Source organism: Bombina bombina, chromosome 1 (assembly GCF_027579735.1).
Source record: "Bombina bombina isolate aBomBom1 chromosome 1, aBomBom1.pri, whole genome shotgun sequence".
In the NCBI taxonomy this organism is placed as follows: Eukaryota; Metazoa; Chordata; class Amphibia; order Anura; family Bombinatoridae; genus Bombina; species Bombina bombina.
In genome coordinates, this window is record NC_069499.1 from 448,432,746 (window position 1) to 448,458,962 (window position 26,217).

A 26,217-nucleotide genomic window follows, 5' to 3' on the forward strand; every position below is an offset into this window, starting at 1 on the left:
GCTAAAATCATAGCCCTCTTAAACAGAAATCTTCATCACTTTTCTGTTGTAGAGTAAATAGTACAAGCCAGCACTATTTTAAAATAACAAACTCTTGATAGAAGAAATAAAAACTACAACTAAACACCACAAACTCTTCACCATCCCCGTAGAGATGCTACTTGTTCAGAGCGGCAAAGAGAATGACTGGGGGGCGGAGCCTGAGGAGGGGCTATATGGACAGCTTTTGCTGTGCTCTTTGCCATTTCCTGTTAGGGAAGAGAATATTCCCACAAGTAATGGATGACGCCGTGGACCGGACACACCAATGTTGGAGAAAAATATTACCTTTTACAGCAAACATGATACTAGTCGTTATTAAATCACTGTAATCAGGCTTACCTTAAACAAAATCCGGTATTAACAGCATTTTCTAGCATATTCATTTCTCTAGAAAAATTTAAACTGCACATACCTCATAGCAGGAGACCCTGCACGCCATTCCCCCAGCTGAAGTTACCTCTCTCTTCAGTTATGTGTGAGAACAGCAATGGATCTTAGTTACAACCTGCTAAGATCATCAAAGACCATAGGCAGACTCTTCTTCTACTTTCTGCCTGAGGCTAAAATAGTACAACTCCGGTACCATTTGAAAATAACAAACTTTTGATTGAAGATAAACTAAATAAAAAACACCACATCTCTCTAGCTACTTCCTTTCTTGTCGAGAGCTGCAAGAGAATGACTGGGAGTGGCAGTTAGAGGACGAGCTATATAGACAGCTCTGCTGTGGGTGATCCTCTTGCAGCTTCCTGTTGGGAAGGAGAATATCCCACAAGTAATGGATGATCCGTGGACTGGATACACCTTACAAGAGAAAACTGAATATCATCACAAAAATAACTGACTTTTAAAGATAAAGGAAACGTCCTAACCTTGTTCCCTTAACATTGGATATAATAATTAATATGGAGAAGGGTCTCTTTGACCAGCTGAATAAGCAATTTGCTTACTAAAAATGGCTGGTACTATGTCTTTAAATGTTAAATACACTGCTATATTTTTAACAAAGAAAGATTCTTTAGGGAATATACAGAATCCCCAGACCTCATCTAAGTATTGAAGAGAAGTCTTCCAGACCTCAGATGGAATACTAACAAATAGTAGTCTGACTACTGTAAGCACAAATTTTGTATCGAGTGTAAAGCCTCTCTGCTGTATTATACAGCACAGCAGAGACGGCATCCAGACTACCCAAAAAATGCTCGTTTCGTTCTGGGAGAGAAGCCTCTCTGCTGCCTGACTCAAGGCAGCAGAGAAGGCATCCGCAGCACTCAATGCTATTTCTGTAATGAACAAGAAGCCTCTCCGCTGTATGGTCACAGCGCAGCAGAGAAGGCACCCGGACCACAGAAAATCACTCTGATTTACCAAAAATGAGACAAGAGCATGCAAACAATGGCGCTTATCTTAGCCCCACCCATCGTGGGCGTCTCCAGCTAAACCTACCGGGCAGCTAAAATGTAAAGCGGAAGCCGCGCTCTTGCAGAATGTCTGTATACATAGCTTACAACATGGCAATACTTTTACATAGACAAACCTCCCGGTCGGCTAGTAAATTAAAAGAAAGCCAAAGGCAGTAGAATTGCCCCTAACCTGCTTACCACGTTAACATGTATCCTGTCATGTACAAAACAGGTTAAACTTCCCAGACGGCTGCAAAGTGAAATAAGCCATTGGGAGTTGCAAATATGCTTATTCATAAAAGATAAAAAACAGAGCCACTTCCCCACATTCTCCAGTGCCTGCATTCACTGCCCGATAACATGTCCCCCTTCCCTCTTAGGGATAATGTAATATAGTGTCAAATGTAGAGTATATAAAGTGCCAAATTATTCGGTGTATGTATCTTTCCAGAAAATAAAATTTAGCACTTACCTTAGAAATCTGCCCGGCAGGAAGGCAGCTCACACGGCTTGCGCGGTCCTCCTCCTCACATTGGCCTGTGGAACAAAACAAAAAAAAGTACTGAGTATTTTTCCCTCAGACTTTTACAAACAGGGCAGCATAACATCTATGGGAGGAGCAGTGAGAATTATGTCCCACAAGTTCCCATTGCTCTAAAGCCACCAAAGGTCTACTGAAGAGACTGATTATGGACTACGGCTACACCCTAGAACAAAGCAGCACAATCTTGCACTACTTTAAAAATAATAAACTCTTGATTGAAGAATCTATACTAACACCTCACTATTTTCTATCACCATTTCCTATCACTAACGTAGGCAAAGAGAATGACTGGAGTGAGAGGGAAGGGAGGAGCTATTTAACAGCTCTGCTGCTCTTTGCCGAAGAGCTCAAGGCAAAGGAGAACCAAGGAAACCGAAAGGTCCCCTAACACAAAAAAAAGACACCTCCACGAGTGAGCCCAGCTCACAGAGGCCCAAAAGGGCCCAAACAGGGAAAGGAGGCCATGCCTATACAAAACTAAACTCGGGATAAGACCGGACACAGAGACAGAACAGACGTCTCTCCAACATCCTGCAAGCACGGAATGCAACTGAAGAGGCAAAGTCCTTCCAGTGTCTGACCATAGAATACCAAAGCATTCGACCATGGAAAAAAAAGTGTGTAATACACCCAGGTGAAAAAACAAGTTTGAGAATACATCCATAACAGGGTGACACAGAGGGTTACTTGCGAGGAAGAAGCAGTCAAGCAAGAAACAGACCGCAAAAGCAACCCCCAGACAGAGGGCACGCTCCAGGCAACCTAAGTCGCCGGACCTACACACAGGTCCCTAAAAAGGGGAACACAAAACCTCAATCAAGGCCCCCCGAGAAGGAGAGAATACCCTCAGAACCCGAAGGAAGAGTAAACCCTCTTCTGAAATCAATGGAGCAAGTTGAAAGGAATATCTATACCCTATCAGACTAAGCTAACAGGAAAGACTCAACAAAGCTCACACATCCAGAGGAGACTGCGACCCGAACGCAGCTCCTTAGACCGCTCGGCCATCCTGACCTTCAGACCCACACCCAGCTGGACCAACCCAGCATCAGGGATCTAAGACTGGGGAACAAAAGATTCCCGAAACAGGTACAGGAACAAGCGTAACCAATCCAGCCTTTCCACCTGCCATCCAGGAAAAACCCCAAGCAAGGACTCAAACTCCATAGGGAGGAGAATATCTCCTAAAGAAAAGGGATGATGCCGGAAGGGCAACAACTTTCCTCAAGGTCCGAAGTCACCGACTAATGGGAAGAGAAATTCCCAACACAGGTGTCCTAGAAAAGGACCCCCCTACAAGTAGCTTGCCAAGCAGAGGCACAGCCAAGCCATTCGCCTGCAGAGCAGAGAATCCACAGGAACATTGGCAAGCCGACCAGGGAAATTCAACCCTAAGGCGCACCAGAAATTGGACATCCAACACCAGCAACTGGGTATGAACCAACCAACCTTGAGGCTCAAGCCACACGGCTAACCACCAGATGAAATGGGCTACTCTGCGGCAAAGAGTAAAAAATACTCAGAAAACCTAGCCAACCATGTTAGGTAGATAGAGCAAGGACATAGCCCAAGTTCCTACTACCGTGGAACCCCCCGACCAGCCCTGAGATCCAATATTCCAAAACCACCCAAGACTTGGTCATGAACAAGGCCAAGCGAAGCTACAGCAACCTGAAGTCTCAGGGAGAAAAACAGGTCCGGGCACCCAATAGTTCAGTCAAACCTTACCCTAGAACTAAACACACCATCACCTCCGCACAAGCAGAGGACACAAGGCAGAGAAAGACACTAACCAGCTCCGGAAAACCCCAAGTTAAACAAAGTCCCCTCAGGGAACAACCATCACTTGGAAAACACAGATCCCTAAAAGGAGATCCAACTCACCCGGAGACAATGGAAGACCCAAAAGGTCTCATAACTCAGACAGTACACGTCAAAGAGCAAGAGCTGCATCTAGATACACTACAAACAGCTTACGCATACACCTGCAAGGTGTCAAGAGCTGCAACTGATTTTAAACAGCTATCCTGTACAAGCTGTTGGATGAAGCCCAAAAGGACAATCCAGAGGCCTAAAAATGAAGGCCAAACCACTCAACTGCGGTAAGGGCCAATAAGCCCTCCAACCCTCCACCACATGGGGGAGGAAAACTCTAAGTTCTGATGAAATCAGATGTCAGAGTGACGCAGCAGAAAACTCCCCTGCCCGGCCATCTATGACTGAAGGCTATAAGGACTGAAACAATCCTTCCCACCTCACGGACCCACAGGTCCTCTCGGATGCTTAGTTGTACATGAAAAATAAATGATAACCTGAGCACTCGTCACTTCTACTGAACCAGCCGAGTAGAACAGCACCATGTGTCTGAACAGCTGCAAGACCGAACAAACCCGACAGGACCAGTCTGCACCTAGAGTCCTAACCGGCAAGCTGCATAAATTCTCCCTCATAGGAGAAAAACCAGAACACAGACATTTTTAACATAGGACTAACATGTCCAAAACAACTTCCGAAGAAGTAATAAAGAGTATCAATCTCAGAAGGTTCCCAAAGGGAAAAAAAAACAAATAAAAAACATCCCATCGGATATAAATAAAATATAAGGCAACCCGGAGGTTAGCGCCCAAAAAAAAAAAAAAAAACAGGCCTACCTGCAGGACCAGCCAAACTAAGCCCCATCTTTCAAAACTGGGAAAGATCTCAACAAATGACAATCAGGAGATTACTTCATCCCCATATGACTAATGAGGTGCACCATTCGAATTAGCAGACTGAAAATCCCTGTATCTGGTAACGATAGAGTCGTTCAATAACTGAAAAACATGTCTGAGCAATACGTTAAGGCGCGCAATCCTGTAATGAAAGGCACAACACTCAGGGACAGTTACACCCGCAGGGAACTGTAGAGGCCCTCCCCAAGTTGGAGGCCCGGGACAATAGGGCACAAGCACATTCTCAAACGTCTGGACTCTGGAGACTAACAATTGCCAACATTATGTGGAAGCGAAAACGTGCTGCTCCAGGGGGAACACGCCACCCTGCATGGAGGAATCAGAAACTGGGTCACCCACATGTGTAGAAGTATGAATTGGTAGGGAACTCGCCTCTCGGAGGACAGGACCCCCAGAGGCGGATGGCTCAGCAGTCCCTTGATTCCCCGAGCAACCAGGCACTCTGAAATGGCATACAGAACAAAACTGGTTGACATGTGTCAACGAGGCAATTCCGGATTCGTCACCGGACACAGAATCTGAAATCAAAATAGTCTCAGCATCAGAATCCTCCGTAACTGAATCTGAAATTAGCAGTCTCAGCATCAGAATCCTCCATAACTGGATAGAGGATATATAAATATGGACTAAAGTAGTAAAAACAAAAATGGCACCTGACACCCCCAATGGCTGGGGCACTCACCACCTCCTATGACCAGACCCTTGCGGACTAGAAAATTTCCTTCGCCACGCAGTCGGGAATGCGGAAATGGAAAAAGGAATGTAACCACACCCGAACACAAGTTTGGGCTTACAGTCCAAAAAAGCGTGTGTTACTTCCAAAGGCCTCAATGTTCCAAACCACGAGCCCATAAAAATCACACATACGCAGGTTGAATCACATAAACATGATTATAAACCCCCTCAGGAGAAATTAACCCTCTATTCCAAGATACTACAAGAGACTCAATGAGACCCTTATGATAAGTTAGACCCTCTCGGGAAAACATTCACATTACAGTACATTGATGAAGTAAAATGAAAGGATCTTACCGGAATCTACGCAGTGGAACAGGAACACGGCCTTTCAATTGTGACAGGTAGTAGCATTGCCTCCGCCATGGACTTGAGAGAAGCAAGCAGGCAGCGGAGCGAAGTTAGACAACGCCAATTGCTTGAGGAGCTGTTAATCTGAGTCGGTATGGTTTCGCAGAAAAACTCTCCCTGCATCTCCGGACTCTAACTTTCATCCAAGCCCTCACTGACAGGACAACTTTAAACTCCTGTCCCATGACAAAGAGTACTACCCTCCATAAGAGACAAAAAAATAAAAAAATTCTGACACTTCTCTGCCAACCTCCTGCTACGAAAGGAAAAGAATGACTGGGGGTTGAGGGGAGTGGGAGGAGTATTTAAGCCTTTGGCTGGGTTGTCTTTGCCTCCTCCTGGTGGTAAGCATAAATTTTGTTTTCTTTCTAATGACACGATGAGTCCACGGATCATATTAATTACTGTTGGGAATCAATACCCAAGCTAGAGTACACAGATAAGGGAGGGACAAGACAGGAAACCTAAACGGAAGGCATCACTGCTTGAAGGACCTTTCTCCCAAAAGCGACCTCAGCCGAGGCTAAAAAGTCATTTATAGAAGTTTGAAAAAGAGTGGAGAGAGGACCAAGTTGCAGCCTTGCAAAACTGTTCCATAAAGGCTTCATTTGAATGCCCAGGAAGAGGAAACAACCCTCGTAGAAAGAGCCGTTACTCCCTCGGGAGGCTGCTGTTCAGCAGTTTCATAGGCAAAGCAAATTATACTCTTCAGCCACAAAGAGAGAGAAGTAGCCGTAGCTTTCTGTCCCGTACTTAAACAGAAGAAAAATTCTTAGTCGCCTGAAAATAGAATTTTAGTGCACGAACCACGTCCAGATTGTGTAGAAGCCGTTCCTCCTGAGGAGGATTAGGACACAAGGAAGGAAACACTAATTTAGTATGTAAAATGGAGACTCCTACTGCAATACAGAGAGCTCTGAAAATCTACGAACAGATGAAATAGCGACAAGAAACAAAACTTTCCAAGATAACTTAATATCTAAGGAATGAATCGACTCAAACGGAGCCCCTTGAAGAACTTTAAGAACTAAATTAAGACTCCAAGGAGGAGTAACTGGTTTGAATACAGGCCTGACAAAACGATTGTACATTTGGGAAGTCCGTCAGACGTTTATGTAACAAAATAGACAAGGCAGATATTTGACCCTTTAGGGAACTTGCCGATAATCCCTTCTCCAAACTTCTTGGAGAAAGGACAGAATTCTAGGAATCCGAACTCTACTCAAAGAGTAGCCCTTGTATTCACACCAGTATAGATATTTACGCCATATCTTATGGTAAATCTTCCTGTTCACAGGTTTATGAGCCTAATGGTCTCAATGACCGATTCCGAAAATCCACGCTTGGATAATATTAAGCGCTCAATCATGAAGCAGTCAGCTTCTGAGAAACTAGATTTGGATGAAAGAAGGGTCCTTGAATCATTATTATTATTATCATTTATTTGTATAGCACCGCCAAATTCCGTAGCGTTGGGTACAATGATAGGGGTATACAATGACAAAGATTTGTGATAAAATACAAAACATAACAAAAACTAAACAGAACTAAACAAATCTAGCACAGGAGGAAGAGGGCCCTGCTCCGGAGAGCTCACAGTCTATAGGTTTAGGGTGCAGACACAAAAGGTTGGGGTAGCTTGTTACATCGGTTGTATTTGCAGCAGTGAGTCAGGCAGTTCATGTACATGTATTAGTTTGGTTCGGATGCGGGATGGAGGAGAGATGGTAAGCCTGAATAGGAGGGTTTTCAAGGATCGTCTGAAGCTATACAAGGTTGGAGACAGTCTAATGGAGCGGGGTAGAGAGTTCCAGAGGACAGGAGCAGCACGTCCGAAGTCTTTGAGGCGGGAGTGGGACGTAGAGATAACAGGAGTGTAGAGACGTAGGTCAGAGGTTGATCGAAGAGGACGGGATGGGGAATATTTCACGATGAGAGAGGAAATATAGTTGGGAGTTAGACTGTTGAGTGCTTTGTAGGTTAGGGCTAATACTTTAAATTGTATTCTGGAGTGTATGGGGAGCCAGTGTAGAGACTGGCAGAGCGGAGCAGCTAATGTAGATCGTCGACTTAGGTGGATGAGTCTAGCAGAAGCATTCATAATAGATTGGAGGGAGGAGAGGCGGTGTTTTGGAAGGCCATTTAGGAGTAGATTGCCATAATCAATACGTGACAGGATAAGTGAATGAATAAGTATTTTTGTAGTTTTTTTGAGTAAGGAAGGGACGAATTCTGGAAATGTTGCGTAGGTGTGAACGGCAGGATTTGGTAAGCGTTTGTATATGTGGGTTGAATGCGAGTTCTGAGTCTAGTTTGAGCCCAAGGCAGCGGACCTGGGGTGAGGTGTTGAGAATAGAGTCTCCAACCATCAGAGAAATGTCAGGTGTTGGATGTCTCGAAGAGGGGGGATAAGAAGCAGCTCAGTTTTGGACAGATTGAGTTGGATGTAGTGTGAAGACATCCAAGAGAAAATTGCAGAGAGGCAGTCAGAAATCTGGTTGAGTAAAGAGGGAGAGATATCAGGAGAGGAAAGATAGATTTGGGTATCATCAGCATATAGGTGGTACTTGAATCCAAAGGAGGCTATAAGTTTTCCAAGGCAGGATGTTTAGAATTTTGAGATCCAAGATTGGTCTGAAATTTCCCTCTTTTTTGGGAACCACAAACAGGTTTGAGTAAAACCCTAGCCCCTGTTGGGACTGGGCGGATCACCCCCATTGTATGAAGGTCTTCTACACAGCGTAAGAACACGCCTCTCTCTTTGTCTGGTTTGCAGACAATCGAGAAATGTGAAATCTCCCCCTTGGAAGGGAGTCTTTGAATTCCAGAAGATATCCCTGGGACACAATTTCTAAAGCCCAGGGATCGTGAACATCTCTTGCCCAAGCCTGAGCGAAGAGAGAGAGTCTGCCCCTACTAGATCCGGTCCCGGATCGGGGGCTACCCCTTCATGCTGTCTTAGAGGCAGCTGCAGGCTTCTTGGCCTGTTTACCCTTGTTCCAAGCCTGGTTAGGTCCCCAGACTGACTTGGATTGGGCAAAATTCCCCTCTTGCTTTGCAGCAGAGGAAGCTGAAGCGGGACTACTCTTAAAGTTCCGAAACGAAAGAAAAACATAATTTATGTAAGAACTTACCTGATAAATTCATTTCTTTCATATTAGCAAGAGTCCATGAGCTAGTGACGTATGGGATATACATTCCTACCAGGAGGGGCAAAGTTTCCCAAACCTTAAAATGCCTATAAATACACCCCTCACCACACCCACAATTCAGTTTAACGAATAGCCAAGAAGTGGGGTGATAAGAAAAAAGTGCGAAAGCATATAAAATAAGGAATTGGAATAATTGTGCTTTATACAAAAAAATCATAACCACCACAAAAAAGGGCGGGCCTCATGGACTCTTGCTAATATGAAAGAAATGAATTTATCAGGTAAGTTCTTACATAAATTATGTTTTCTTTCATGTAATTAGCAAGAGTTCATGAGCTAGTGACGTATGGGATAATGACTACCCAAGATGTGGATCTTTCCACACAAGAGTCACTAGAGAGGGAGGGATAAAATAAAGACAGCCAATTCCTGCTGAAAATAATCCACACCCAAAATAAAGTTTAATGAAAAACATAAGCAGAAGATTCAAACTGAAACCGCTGTCTGAAGTACTTTTCTACCAAAAACTGCTTCAGAAGAAGAAAATACATCAAAATGGTAGAATTTGGTAAAAGTATGCAAAGAGGACCAAGTTGCCGCTTTGCAAATCTGATCAACCGAAGCTTCATTCCGAAACGCCCAGGAAGTAGAAACTGACCTAGTAGAATGAGCTGTAATCCTATGAGGCGGAGTTTTACCCGACTCAACATAGGCAAGATGAATTAAAGATTTCAACCAAGATGCCAAAGAAATGGCAGAAGTTTTCTGGCCTTTCTAAAACCGGAAAAGATAACAAATAAACTAGAAGTCTTTCGGAAAGACTTAGTAGCTTCAACATAATATTTCAAAGCTCTAATAACATCCAAAGAATGCAACGATTTCTCCTTAGAATTCTTAGGATTAGGACATAATGAAGGAACCACAATGTCTCTACTAATGTTGTTGGAATTCACAACTTAGGTAAAAATTCAAAAGAAGTTCGCAACACCGCCTTATCCTGATGAAAAATCAGAAAAGGAGACTCACAAGAAAGAGCAGATAATTCAGAAACTCTTCTGGCAGAAGAGATGGCCAAAAGGAACAAAACTTTCCAAGAAAGTAATTTAATATCCAATGAATGCATAGGTTCAAATGGAGGAGCTTGAAGAGCCCCCAGAACCAAATTCAAACTCCAAGGAGGAGAAATTGACTTAATGACAGGCTTTATACGAACCAAAGCTTGTACAAAACAATGAATATCAGGAAGAATAGCAATCTTTCTGTGAAAAAGAACAGAAAGAGCAGAGATTTGACCTTTCAAGGAACTTGCGGACAAACCCTTATCTAAACCATCCTGAAGAAACTAATATTCTCGGTATTCTAAAAGAATGCCAAGAAAAATGATGAGAAAGACACCAAGAAATATAAGTCTTCCAGACTCTATAATATATCTCTCTGGATACAGATTTACGAGCCTGTAACATAGTATTAATCACAGAGTCAGAGAAACCTCTTTGACCAAGAATCAAGCGTTCAATCTCCATACCTTTAAATTTAAGGATTTCAGATCCTGATGGAAAAAAGGACCTTGAGACAGAAGGTCTGGTCTTAACGGAAGAGTCCACGGTTGGCAAGAGGCCATCCGGACAAGATCCGCATACCAAAACCTGTGAGGCCATGCCGGAGCTACCAGCAGAACAAACGAGCATTCCTTCAGAATCTTGGAGATTACTCTTGGAAGAAGAACTAGAGGCGGAAAGATATAGGCAGGATGATACTTCCAAGGAAGTGATAATGCATCCACTGCCTCCGCCTGAGGATCCCGGGATCTGGACAGATACCTGGGAAGTTTCTTGTTTAGATGAGAAGCCATCAGATCTATTTCTGGAAGTTCCCACATTTGAACAATCTGAAGAAATACCTCTGGGTGAAGAGACCATTCGCCCGGATGCAACGTTTGGCGACTGAGATAATCCGCTTTCCAATTGTCCATACCTGGGATATGAACCGCAGAGATTAGACAGGAGCTGGATTCCGCCCAAACCAAAATTCGAGATACTTCTTTCATAGCCAGAGGACTGTGAGTCCCTCCTTGATGATTGATGTATGCCACAGTTGTGACATCGTCTATCTGAAAACAAATGAACAACTCTCTCTTCAGAAGAGGCCAAGACTGAAGAGCTCTGAAAATTGCACGGAGTTCCAAAATATTGATCGGAAATCTCACCTCCTGAGATTCCCAAACTCCTTGTGCCGTCAGATACCCCCACACAGCTCCCCAACCTGTAAGACTTGCATCTGTTGAGATTATAGTCCAGGTCGGAAGAACAAAGAAGCCCCCTGAACTAAACGATGGTGATCTGTCCACCATGTCATAGAGTGTCGTAAAATCGGTTTAAAGATATTAATTGAGATATCTTTGAGTAATCCCTGCACCATTGGTTCAGCATACAGAGCTGAAGAGGTCGCATGTGAAAACGAGCAAAGGAGATCGCATCTGATGCGGCAGTCCTAAGACCCAACATTTCCATGCATAAGGCTACCAAAGGGAATGATTGTGACTGAAGGTTTTGACAAGCTGATATCAATGTTAAACTTCTCTTGTCTGACAAGGACAGAGTCATAGACACTGAATCTATCTAGAAACCTAAAAAGGTTACCCTTGTCTGAGGAATCAATGAACTGATTGGTAAATTGATCCTCCAACCATGAACTTGAAGAAACAACACAAGTCGATTCGTATGAGATTCTTCGAAAATGAGAAGACTGAGCAAGTACCAAGATATCGTCCAAATAAGGAAATACCAAAACCCTGTTCTCTGATTACAGAAAGAAGGGCACCGAGAACCTTTGAAAAAAATTCTTGGAACTGAGGCTAGGCCAAACGGTAGAGCCACAAAACTGGTAATGCTTGTCTAAAAAGAGAATCTCAGACACTAAAAGTGATCTGGATGAATCGGAATATGCAGATACACATCCTGTAAATCTATTGTAGACATATAATGCCCTTGCTAAACAAAAGGCAGGATAGTCCTACAGTAACCATCTTGAATGTTGGTATCCTAACATAACGATTCAATAATGATAGATCCGGAACTGGTCTGAAGGAATTGACCTTCTTTGGTACAATGAAGAGATAAAATAAAACCCCAGCCCCTGTTCCAGAACTGGAACTGGCATAAATACTCCAGCCAACTCTAGATCTGAAATACATTTCAGAAATGCTGAGCCTTTGCTGTGTTAACTGGGACACGGGAAAGAAAAAAAAAAAAATCTCTTAGCAGGAGGCCTTAACTTGAAGCCAATTCTGTACCTTTCTGAAACAATGTTTCTGAAACCAGAGATTAAGAACGGAATTGATCCAAATTTCTTTGAAGAAAACGTAATCTGCCCCATACCAGCTGAGCTGGAATAAGGGCCGCACCTTCATAGGTACTTAGGAGCTGGCTATAGGTTTCTATAAGGCTTGGATATATTCCAAACTGGAAATAGTTTCCAAACTGATACCGCTCCTGAGGATGAAGGATCAGGCTTTTGTTCCTTGTTGTGAGGAAAGGAACGAAAATGATTATTTACCCTGGAAAGAAAGGGAAAGCAAAGTTGACTTAGAAGACATATCAGCATTCCAAGTTTAATCCATAAAGCTTTTCTAGCTAAAATAGCTAGAGACATATACCTGACATCAACTCTAATGATATCAAAAGATGGTATCACCAATAAAATTATTAGCATGTTATAGAATAACAATAATGCTATAAAATTATGATCTGTTACTTGTTGCGCTAAAGCTTCTAACCAAAAAGTTGAAGCTGCAGCAACATCCGCTAAAAATATAGCAGGTCTAAGAAGATTACCTGAACATAAGTAAGCTTTTCTTAGAAAGGATTCAATTTTCCTATCTAAAGGATCCTTAAATGAAGTACTATCTGCCGTAGGAATAGTAGTACATTAGCAGGAGTAGAGACAGCCCCATAACCTTAGGGATTTTTGTACCAAAAAACTCTAATCTGTCAGATGGCACAGGATATAATTTGCTTAAACGTCTAGAAGGAGTAAATAAATTACCCAAATTATTCCATTCCCTGGAAATTACTTCAGAAATAGCATCAGGGAGATAAAACACTTCTGGAATAACTACAGGAGATTTAAAAACCTTATTTAAACGTTTACATTTAGTATCAAGAGGACCAGAATCCTCTATTTCTAATGCAAATAACACTTCTTTAAGTAAAGAACGAATAAATTCCATCTTGAACAAATACAAAGATTTATCAGCATCAACCTCTGAGACAGAAACCTCTGAACCAGAAGAACCATTATAAGTATCAGAATGATGATGTTCATTTAAAAATTCATCTGAAAAAAGAGAAGTTTTAAAAGACTTTTATGTATACTAGAAGGAGAAATAACAGACATAGCCTTCTTAATGGATTTTAAAAAATAAAATCTCTTATGTTTATCAGGAACACTCTGAAAATTAGATGTTGACGGAACAGCAACAGGTAATGTAACAGTACTAAAGGAAATTTTATCTGCATTAATAAGTTTGACAAGACATGCAATACAAACAACAGCTGGAGAAACAGATACCAAAAGTTTATAGCAGATACACTTAGCTTGGTAGCTCCAGCACTGTGTAGTGATTTTCCTGAAGTATCTTCTGACTCAGTTGCAACGTGGAACATCTTGCAATATGTAAAAGAAAAAAACAACATATAAAGCAAAATTGATCAAATTCCTTAAATGACAGTTTCAGGAATGGGGAAAAAAATGCCAGTGAACAAGCTTCTAGCAACCAGAAGCAATAAATAATGAGACTTAAATAATGTGGAGACAAAAAATGACGCCCATATTTTTTAGCGCCAAAAAAGACGCCCACATTATTTGGCGCCTAAATGCTTTTGGCGCCAAAAATGACGCCCAATCCGGAACGCCGACATTTTTGACGCAAAAAAAACGTCAAAAAAATGACGCAACTTCCGGCGACACGTATGACGCCGGAAACAGAAAAAAAAATTTGCGCCAAAAAAGTCCGCGCCAAGAATGACGCAATAAAATGAAGCATTTTCTGCCCCCGCGAGCCTAACAGCCCACAGGGAAAAAGTCAAATTTTTTAAGGTAAGAAAAAATGATTGAAACAAATGCATTTATCCCAAATATGAAACTGACTGTCTGAAAAATAAGGAATGTTGAACATTCTGAGTCAAGGCAAATAAATGTTTGAATACATATATTTAGAACTTTATAAACAAAGTGCCCAACCATAGCTTAGAGTGTCACAGAAAATAAGATTTACTTACCCCAGGACACTCATCTACATGTTTGTAGAAAGCCAAACCAGTACTGAAACGAGAATCAGCAGAGGTAATGGTATATATAAGAGTATATCGTCGATCTGAAAAGGGAGGTAAGAGATGAATCTCTACGACCGATAACAGAGAACCTATGAAATAGACCCCGTAGAAGGAGATCACTGCATTCAAATAGGCAATACTCTCCTCACATCCCTCTGACATTCACTGCACGCTGAGAGGAAAACCGGGCTCCAACTTGCTGCGGAGCGCATATCAACGTAGAATCTAGCACAAACTTACTTCACCACCTCCATCGGAGGCAAAGTTTGTAAAACTGAATTGTGGGTGTGGTGAGGGGTGTATTTATAGGCATTTTAAGGTTTGGGAAACTTTGCCCCTCCTGGTAGGAATGTATATCCCATACGTCACTAGCTCATTGACTCTTGCTAATTACATGAAAGAAATTATTTTGTTTGGTCCTCATCTTATTAGATCTATCCTGAGGGAGGGAGAGACCTTTCCCTCCAGTGATGTCTGAAATAATCTCTTTCAGTTCAGACCCGAATAGGGTCTTCCCTTTGAAAGGGATGTTCAAAAGTTTAGATTTAGATGATACATCAGCAGACCAGGACTTAAGCCATATCGCCCTGCGTGCTAAAATGGCAAAACCTGAATTCTTTGCCGCTAATTTAGCCAGTTGAAACGCGGCATCTGTAATAAAAGAATTAGCCAACTTAAGGGCCTTAATTCTGTCCATAATCTCCTCTAAAGGAGTCTCCATCTGAAGAGCCTCTTCTAGAGCCTCAAACCAGAAAGCAGATGCAGTAGTTACAGGAACAATGCAAGCAATAGGTTGGAGAGAAAAACCCTGATGAACAAAAATTTTCTTCAGGAGACCCTCTAATTTTTTATCCATAGGATCTTTGAAAGCACAACTGTCTTTGATAGGTATAGTTGTACGCTTAGACAGAGTAGAAATAGCTCCCTCCATCTTAGGAACCGTCTGCCACGAGTCCCGCATGGTGTCAGATATGGGAAACATTTTCTTAAAAACAGGAGGGGGAGTGAACGGAATACCTGGTCTATCCCACTCCTTAGCAATAATATTCACAATCCTCTTAGGGACTGAAAAAACTTCAGTGTAAACAGGAACCTCTAAGTATTTATCCATTGTACACAATTTCTCTGGGACCACTATAGGGTCACAATCATCTAGAGTCGCTAATACCTCCCTGAGCAATAAGCGGAGGTGTTCAAGCTTAAATTTAAAGGCCATCATATCAGAATCTGTCTGAGGAAGCGTCTTTCCTGAATCAGAAATTTCTCCCTCAGATAACAAATCCCTCACCCCTACTTCAGAGCATTGTGAGGGCATATCAGATACGGCTACTACAGCGTCAGACGGTTCAGAATTTTTCCTTAACCCAGAAATGTCCTGCTTTCCTTGTAAACCAGGCAGTTTGGATAAAACCTCTGTGTGAGGGTTGTATTCATAACTGTGGCCATGTCTTGTAAAGTAAATGAATTTGACGCACTAGAGGTACTTGGCGTCACTTGTGCGGGCGTTACTGGTTGTGACACTTGGGGAGAGCTAGATGGCGAACCCTCGTTTACCTCTGACTGAGAATCATCTATTGCTCTGTTTTTAAGTGCTAATATATGTTCTTTATAGTTAGACATATCAGTACAATTGGGACACATTCTAAGAGGGGGTTCCACAATGGCTTCTAAACATATTGAACAAGGATTTTCCTTGGTGTCAGACATGTTAAACAGGCTAGTAATGTAACAAGCAAGCTTGGAAAACACTGTAATCAGAGTAAATAACACTTAGAAATAAAACGGTACTGTGCCTTTAAGAGAAAAAAAGCTGCACAAACTCTGCAAAACAGTGTAAAAAAAGCAGTAAACTTAACAAAATTTTTACAGTAGTATCATACAGCCTTAGTAACTTTGCACAGCTATGCAAATAAACAATTAATCCGTTAATGGCGTAACCGGATTGAAAGAAAGTCAAAACCGGTAAAAAAAGACTTTCATCACCTTGCCACAGCTCTGCTGTGGCGCCTACCTTCCCTTCAGAACGATTTGTGGGGAAAAAAAACTTCTTTTACAGCCCTCAAACACAGCAGGAACCTGCGGAGAAGCAGTTAGATGTCTCTGAGGAAAAGAAACTGCGCAACTGAGGCGCGAAAATAGGCCCCTCCCACCTCACTCAATGTTTTGAGGCCTATCAGAAAAAACACAATTAAGTGTCTCTTAATTAACCATGTGGGTTAAAAAAAAAAAAAAAAAACAAGCCACAATGACCCCTTAAAGTCCCTTCAAAAAAACGTTAAAATTGCATCATTTACTGAATAAACAAAAATGTTTTTTCCTAACAGTGTCACCAGTAACTAATGAGCCCTTCATGCAAGCTGAAATTCCTTTCCAAGTGTCTGAATACAGCTTACCCTTCCCTCATGGGGATATTGCCAGCCTTTTCTAGAATTAACACAGTCTGTCTAGAAAAATATAGACTGAACATACCTCATATGCAGCTTAGCATGCAAACCGTTCCCCCAACTGAAGAATTCCTGTACTCTTCAGCCCTTGTGAGAACAGCAGTAGAGCTGCGCATCTTCACTTGTCTCACGATTCGATTCGATTACGATTATCATCGTAACGATTCGATACGATTCGATTCTACGATGCATCGCGATGCATCACGATTACTGCCTATGATTTTCATGATCTTGTTCTATTCCATATTTTATATATATATATATATATATATATATATATATATATATATATATATATATATATATATACACACACACTTATATATATATATATATATATATATATATATATATATAGTGTGTGTGTGTGTATATATAATAATCTTTTAAACAACTGTGTAAGATGGAAGAGCACTTATAAACATAATGCTACAATATGCACAGATATGTATGTGTAGATTTATTTTACAAAGGAAAACCAGCAGCAGTGTACTCACTCAAACATTCTCACAGAGTACATGCAGACATCTGAAACCTGACCCAGAGAGCATTACCAATAGACCTCCTCTCACATGTTCCGGTCAGGAATTTTTATGACACCTATCCTAAAGAGCCGACAGCAGCCTCATGTAAACAGTGAATCTTTTCTTGTATTATAGATTCACTGTTTACTGTTGCGGTCTCTGCTGCATGTTTCCTCTGTCAGATCCCTAGCCCAAACGAGCATTTGAGGGTTGCTGTAAAACTTTTGACTTGCTGTATCTAATAGCAACCCTCAAATGCTCCTTTGGGCTAGGGGTCTGACAGAGAGGAAACATGCAGCAGAGACCGCAACAGTAAACAGTGAATCTATAATACAAGAAAAGATTCACTGTTTACATGAGGCTGCTGTCGGCTCTTTAGGATAGGTGTCATAAAAATTCCTGACCGGAACATGTGAGAGGAGGTCTATTGGTAATGCTCTCTGGGTCAGATATCTGCGCAGAGTGCACAGCAAGTCCTGATGTGGTGTAGCTGGGGGCTGTAACCAGATTAATCCTGACACAAATGCTGTCGGCTCGTCTGCTATGTGAGAGAGGCGGGGTCACGTGACGTTGCGCGATGATGTCACCCCTGAATCGATTCTGATCTGCACTGCATCGATGCAGCATCGTTAACAGGCTGCATCGCGATGCATCGCAGAATCGATTATTTTAGGCACCCCTAAACAGCAGTGGATCTTAGTTACAAAATGCTAAGATCATCATCCTCCTTGCAGAAATCTTCATCCCTTTTCTGCCAGAGAGAGTAAATAGTACACACCGGTACCATTTAAAATAACAAACTTTTGCTTGAGAAATAAAAAACTAACATTTTTGTCACCACACTCGCTCTGCCCTTCCTAGTACTTAGAGTAGGCAAAGAGAATGACTAGGGGATGGAGCTAAGGGAGGAGCTATATAGACAGCTCTGCTGTGGGTGCTCTTTGCCACTTCCTGTAGGGAAGGAGAATATCCCACAAGTAAGGTTGAATCCGTGGACTCGATATATCTTACAAGAGAAATACTTTTTACCTCTGTAATTACCTTGTATCTAAGCTTCTGCTGACTGCCTCATTATCTCAGACCATTTGACAGACTTGCATTTCAGGCAATTAGTGCTGACTCAAATAACTTTACATGCATGAGCACAATGTTATTTATATGAAACACATTAACGCCCTCTAGCTGTGAAAAACTGTCAAATGCAGAGGCGGCCTTCAAGGGCTTAGAAATTAGCCTACCTAGATTTAGCTTTCAACTAAGAATAACAAGAGAACAAAGCAAATTTGATGATAAAAGTAAATTATAAAGTTGTTTAAATTACATGCCCTATCTCAATCATGAAAGTTTAATTTGGACTGGACTATCCCTTTAAGAAAATTGTAGAATTTAAGACCACATTCACACCCTGCACTATGATTCTTTATGCCACTGCTATTTTTTTTTCTATTAGCTTGTAAGGAGTAATACTAGAGCTGCAACAACTAATCATCATAATCGATAATAATCGATTATGAAAAACAGAATTTATGTTTACCTGATAAATTACTTTCTCCAACGGTGTGTCCGGTCCACGGCGTCATCCTTACTTGTGGGATATTCTCTTCCCCAACAGGAAATGGCAAAGAGCCCAGCAAAGCTGGTCACATGATCCCTCCTAGGCTCCGCCTACCCCAGTCATTCGACCGACGTTAAGGAGGAATATTTGCATAGGAGAAACCATATGGTACCGTGGTGACTGTAGTTAAAGAAAATAAATTATCAGACCTGATTAAAAAAAAAAAAAACCAGGGCGGGCCGTGGACCGGACACACCGTTGGAGAAAGTAATTTATCAGGTAAACATAAATTCTGTTTTCTCCAACATAGGTGTGTCCGGTCCACGGCGTCATCCTTACTTGTGGGAACCAATACCAAAGCTTTAGGACACGGATGAAGGGAGGGAGCAAATCAGGTCACCTAAATGGAAGGCACCACGGCTTGCAAAACCTTTCTCCCAAAAATAGCCTCAGAAGAAGCAAAAGTATCAAACTTGTAAAATTTGGTAAAAGTGTGCAGTGAAGACCAAGTCGCTGCCCTACATATCTGATCAACAGAAGCCTCGTTCTTGAAGGCCCATGTGGAAGCCACAGCCCTAGTGGAATGAGCTGTGATTCTTTCGGGAGGCTGCCGTCCGGCAGTCTCGTAAGCCAATCTGATGATGCTTTTAATCCAAAAAGAGAGAGAGGTAGAAGTTGCTTTTTGACCTCTCCTTTTACCGGAATAAACAACAAACAAGGAAGATGTTTGTCTAAAATCCTTTGTAGCATCTAAATAGAATTTTAGAGCGCGAACAACATCCAAATTGTGCAACAAACGTTCCTTCTTTGAAACTGGTTTCGGACACAGAGAAGGTACGATAATCTCCTGGTTAATGTTTTTGTTAGAAACAACTTTCGGAAGAAAACCAGGTTTAGTACGTAAAACCACCTTATCTGCATGGAACACCAGATAAGGAGGAGAACACTGCAGAGCAGATAATTCTGAAACTCTTCTGGCAGAAGAAATTGCAACTAAAAACAAAACTTTCCAAGATAATAACTTAATATCAACGGAATGCAAGGGTTCAAACGGAACCCCCTGAAGAACTGAAAGAACTAAATTGAGACTCCAAGGAGGAGTCAAAGGTTTGTAAACAGGCTTAATTCTAACCAGAGCCTGAACAAAGGCTTGAACATCTGGCACAGCAGCCAGTTTTTTGTGAAGTAACACAGACAAGGCAGAAATCTGTCCCTTCAGGGAACTTGCAGATAATCCTTTTTCCAATCCTTCTTGAAGGAAGGATAGAATCCTAGGAATCTTAACCTTGTCCCAAGGGAATCCTTTAGATTCACACCAACAGATATATTTTTTCCAAATTTTGTGGTAAATCTTTCTAGTTACAGGCTTTCTGGCCTGAACAAGAGTATCGATAACAGAATCTGAGAACCCTCGCTTCGATAAAATCAAGCGTTCAATCTCCAAGCAGTCAGCTGGAGTGAAACCAGATTCGGATGTTCGAACGGACCCTGAACAAGAAGGTCTCGTCTCAAAGGTAGCTTCCAAGGTGGAGCCGATGACATATTCACCAGATCTGCATACCAAGTCCTGCGTGGCCACGCAGGAGCTATCAAGATCACCGACGCCCTCTCCTGATTGATCCTGGCTACCAGCCTGGGGATGAGAGGAAACGGCGGGAAGACATAAGCTAGTTTGAAGGTCCAAGGTGCTACTAGTGCATCCACTAGAGCCGCCTTGGGATCCCTGGATCTGGACCCGTAGCAAGGAACTTTGAAGTTCTGACGAGAGGCCATCAGATCCATGTCTGGAATGCCCCACAGCTGAGTGACTTGGGCAAAGATTTCCGGATGGAGTTCCCACTCCCCCGGATGCAATGTCTGACGACTCAGAAAATCCGCTTCCCAATTTTCCACTCCTGGGATGTGGATAGCAGACAGGTGGCAGGAGTGAGACTCCGCCCATAGAATGATTTTGGTCACTTCTTCCATCGCTAGGGAACTCCTTGTTCCCCCCTGATGGTTGATGTACGCCACAGTTGTCATGTTGTCTGATTGAAACCGTATGAACTTGGCCCTCGCTAGCTGAGGCCAAGCCTTGAGAGCATTGAATATCGCTCTCAGTTCCAGAATATTTATCGGTAGAAGAGATTCTTCCCGAGACCAAAGACCCTGAGCTTTCAGGGATCCCCAGACCGCGCCCCAGCCCATCAGACTGGCGTCGGTCGTGACAATGACCCACTCTGGTCTGCGGAATGTCATCCCTTGTGACAGGTTGTCCAGGGACAGCCACCAACGGAGTGAGTCTCTGGTCCTCTGATTTACTTGTATCTTCGGAGACAAGTCTGTATAGTCCCCATTCCACTGACTGAGCATGCACAGTTGTAATGGTCTTAGATGAATGCGCGCAAAAGGAACTATGTCCATTGCCGCTACCATCAACCCGATCACTTCCATGCACTGAGCTATGGAAGGAAGAGGAACGGAATGAAGTATCCGACAAGAGTCTAGAAGTTTTGTTTTTCTGGCCTCTGTCAGAAAAATCCTCATTTCTAAGGAGTCTATTATTGTTCCCAAGAAGGGAACCCTTGTTGACGGGGATAGAGAACTCTTTTCCACGTTCACTTTCCATCCGTGAGATCTGAGAAAGGCCAGGACAATGTCCGTGTGAGCCTTTGCTTGAGGAAGGGACGACGCTTGAATCAGAATGTCGTCCAAGTAAGGTACTACAGCAATGCCCCTTGGTCTTAGCACAGCTAGAAGGGACCCTAGTACCTTTGTGAAAATCCTTGGAGCAGTGGCTAATCCGAAAGGAAGCGCCACAAACTGGTAATGTTTGTCCAGGAATGCGAACCTTAGGAACCGATGATGTTCCTTGTGGATAGGAATATGTAGATACGCATCCTTTAAATCCACCGTGGTCATGAATTGACCTTCCTGGATGGAAGGAAGAATAGTTCGAATGGTTTCCATCTTGAACGATGGAACCTTGAGAAACTTGTTTAAGATCTTGAGATCTAAGATTGGTCTGAACGTTCCCTCTTTTTTGGGAACTATGAACAGATTGGAGTAGAACCCCATCCCTTGTTCTCTTAATGGAACAGGATGAATCACTCCCATTTTTAACAGGTCTTCTACACAATGTAAGAATGCCTGTCTTTTTATGTGGTCTGAAGACAACTGAGACCTGTGGAACCTCCCCCTTGGGGGAAGTCCCTTGAATTCCAGAAGATAACCTTGGGAGACTATTTCTAGCGCCCAAGGATCCAGAACATCTCTTGCCCAAGCCTGAGCGAAGAGAGAGAGTCTGCCCCCCACCAGATCCGGTCCCGGATCGGGGGCCAACATTTCATGCTGTCTTGGTAGCAGTGGCAGGTTTCTTGGCCTGCTTTCCCTTGTTCCAGCCTTGCATTGGTCTCCAAGCTGGCTTGGCTTGAGAAGTATTACCCTCTTGCTTAGAGGACGTAGCACCTTGGGCTGGTCAGTTTCTACGAAAGGGACGAAAATTAGGTTTATTTTTTGCCTTGAAAGGCCGATCCTGAGGAAGGGCGTGGCCCTTACCCCCAGTGATATCAGAGATAATCTCTTTCAAGTCAGGGCCAAACAGCGTTTTCCCCTTGAAAGGAATGTTAAGTAGCTTGTTCTTGGAAGACGCATCAGCCGACCAAGATTTCAACCAAAGCGCTCTGCGCGCCACAATAGCAAACCCAGAATTCTTAGCCGCTAACCTAGCCAATTGCAAAGTGGCGTCTAGGGTGAAAGAATTAGCCAATTTGAGAGCATTGATTCTGTCCATAATCTCCTCAAAAGGAGGAGAATCACTATCGACCGCCTTTATCAGATCATCGAACCAGAAACATGCGGCTGTAGCGACAGGGACAATGCATGAAATTGGTTGTAGAAGGTAACCTTGCTGAACAAACATCTTTTTAAGCAAACCTTCTAATTTTTTATCCATAGGATCTTTGAAAGCACAACTATCCTCTATGGGTATAGTGGTGCGTTTGTTTAAAGTGGAAACCGCTCCCTCGACCTTGGGGACTGTCTGCCATAAGTCCTTTCTGGGGTCGACCATAGGAAACAATTTTTTAAATATGGGGGGAGGGACGAAAGGAATACCGGGCCTTTCCCATTCTTTATTAACAATGTCCGCCACCCGCTTGGGTATAGGAAAAGCTTCTGGGAGCCCCGGCACCTCTAGGAACTTGTCCATTTTACATAGTTTCTCTGGGATGACCAACTTGTCACAATCATCCAGAGTGGATAATACCTCCTTAAGCAGAATGCGGAGATGTTCCAACTTAAATTTAAATGCAATCACATCAGGTTCAGCCTGTTGAGAAATGTTCCCTGAATCAGTAATTTCTCCCTCAGACAAAACCTCCCTGGCCCCATCAGACTGGGTTAGGGGCCCTTCAGAAATATTATTATCAGTGTCGTCATGCTCTTCAGTATCTAAAACAGAGCAGCCGCGCTTACGCTGATAAGTGTTCATTTTGGCTAAAATGTTTTTGACAGAATTATCCATTACAGCCGTTAATTGTTGCATAGTAAGGAGTATTGGTGCGCTAGATGTACTAGGGGCCTCCTGAGTGGGCAAGACTCGTGTAGACGAAGGAGGGAATGATGCAGTACCATGCTTACTCCCCTCACTTGAGGAATCATCTTGGGCATCATTGTCATTATCACATAAATCACATTTATTTAAATGAATAGGAATTCTGGTTTTCCCACATTCAGAACACAGTCTATCTGGTAGTTCAGACATGTTAAACAGGCATAAACATGATAACAAAGTACAAAAAACGTTTTAAAATAAAACCGTTACTGTCACTTTAAATTTTAACCTGAACACACTTTATTACTGCAATTGCGAAAAAACATGAAGGAATTGTTCAAAATTCACAAAATTTTCACCACAGTGTCTTAAAGCCTTAAAAGTATTGCACACCAAATTTGGAAGCTTTAACCCTTAAAATAACGGAACCGGAGCCGTTTTGAACTTTAACCCCTTTACAGTCCCTGGTATCTGCTTTGCTGAGACCCAACCAAGCCCAAAGGGGAATACGATACCAAATGACGCCTTCAGAAAGTCTTTTCTAAGTATCAGAGCTCCTCTCACATGCGACTGCATGCCATGCCTCTCAAAAACAAGTGCGCAACACCGGCGCGAAAATGAGGCTCTGCTTATGCTTTGGGAAAGCCCCTAAAGAATAAGGTGTCTAATACAGTGCCTGCCGATATTATTATATCAAAATACCCAGATAAAATGATTCCTCAAGGCTAAATATGTGTTAATAATGAATCGATTTAGCCCAGAAAAAGTCTACAGTCTTAATAAGCCCTTGTGAAGCCCTTATTTACGATCGTAATAAACATGGCTTACCGGATCCCATAGGGAAAATGACAGCTTCCAGCATTACATCGTCTTGTTAGAATGTGTCATACCTCAAGCAGCAAGAGACTGCACACTGTTCCCCCAACTGAAGTTAATTGCTCTCAACAGTCCTGTGTGGAACAGCCATGGATTTTAGTGACGGTTGCTAAAATCATTTTCCTCATACAAACAGAAATCTTCATCTCTTTTCTGTTTCTGAGTAAATAGTACATACCAGCACTATTTCAAAATAACAAACTCTTGATTGAATAATAAAAACTACAGTTAAACACTAAAAAACTCTAAGCCATCTCCGTGGAGATGTTGCCTGTACAACGGCAAAGAGAATGACTGGGGTAGGCGGAGCCTAGGAGGGATCATGTGACCAGCTTTGCTGGGCTCTTTGCCATTTCCTGTTGGGGAAGAGAATATCCCACAAGTAAGGATGACGCCGTGGACCGGACACACCTATGTTGGAGAAATAGTCGTCAACTAATCTCATAATCGATTAGTTGGTTTGCAATTAGTTGGTCTGTGCACAACACCAGCTGCTTCACTCCAATAAACTCCTGCACATGGTATTGTGTTTTATGGTTATGTCCTTAACCCAAAGGACATCTACAGATGTTTACTCTTCACTTTTTCAGAACAGTATAAGTTTATAACTACCCCTGGCTTATGTGCAACCCAGATAGAATAGTCATCATTTGGATTGTTATATTAAATCAGGTGATTTGGAACTATGCTTTTAACCTAGCCCCTAGATTGATGGGAGTTATTTGAATTGATGTGCACTATTATCTGTTTGCACAATTATTAGCGTACTGCTTGCTATTGCTGATTATATGTACTGTATAAATAAATGTGTAAGGCTTTGTCCTGTTATTGATATATAGTCCTTAGCGCTTTTGATTTGTTTTTATGTTTTTTTGATATTTTTAATAAATTCTTATAAAGGTTGAATCTGGTACATATAAGTATATATCTGTTATTTTTAAAGTGGATTAGATATTTTCCACTAACCTTATAGCTGGTTATTTACCATTGCATATAGATATTAAAGATATTTTATATGTTAGAATGAAGTCAAGGGTTACTTTATTGAGAGGCCCCTTGCCAAGGTGGAAAACAGTTTGCATTGGTGAATATCCCACTTTGGTGAAATTGGTAAAACCCTACTTTATGCATCTCAAGTACCTCAACACCATCCGAGTGCCTCTTCTCTGTTGCAGGAAATATACCTGCAAACAGAGAACCAGCCTTAGCCAAAAGCATGTGGACATATTGAGATTTTTGCATTTCAATGCAAAGTTTCTGAAACAGTAAATAACAGAATGTTAGAAACAGTGATAGTCTACATATTTCTAGTTCTACCTTTTTTCAAAAAGTTTTTGGGTTTGTTTTGTTTAATTTTAAAACTGTGCTCTGCTGCTTAAAAATTGGACAAACATTTGTGTTAATGTAAAGTTTTAGTCTAAAGTTTATATTTGTAGCACTCAGTATGTGAATTATTATTAAAGTATAGGAAACAATTATTGATTCTTTTTTTTATTCGATTATTCGAAAAAATAATCGGCCGATTAATCGATTATGAAAATAATAGTTAGTTGCAGCCCTAGGTAATACATATTCAGTGTAGAGGTTAATACAACTTCATGTAAAATAATGTAACCATATGCAACTTTTGAACAGCGTTATCACAATGCGGTATCTGCCTTCAAAGCTAAGTCCTTGGCCCCCTTTGTCTCTGAATTTAACACTAGTCACAATATTTAGTAACATGTATTAAGTCAATACATACGGTTTCTAATAAATAAATGCTAGAGTTAATAAAATAAGTAATTCAAAATAAGTAATTAAAAATATACCTCTGATTCTTTGTCACTTAACGAACCCAGGCTTCCAAAACTGTGGTTTGAGCTTTCATTGTTTGTTGAGGCCTGTATTATAAAAAAATATAAATATATATCAAAATCAAAAAATATATACATGCACATCTAAATATTACCTTACACCAACGTGTTCTCCACAGAAAATTTTGCCAGTGGG

The 26,217-nt window shown here is 41.9% G+C and overlaps 1 protein-coding gene across 1 annotated transcript in view; it reads right to left on the reverse strand.

The window, feature by feature from the left end:
- Window positions 1–26,217, reverse strand: part of TLK1 (tousled like kinase 1) — a 725,439-nt gene that overhangs the window by 428,724 nt on the left and 270,498 nt on the right. Inside the window, 1 exon segment of the mRNA XM_053698426.1 lies at window positions 26,037–26,108. Within this exon segment, the coding sequence (XP_053554401.1) occupies window positions 26,037–26,108 (72 nt within the window).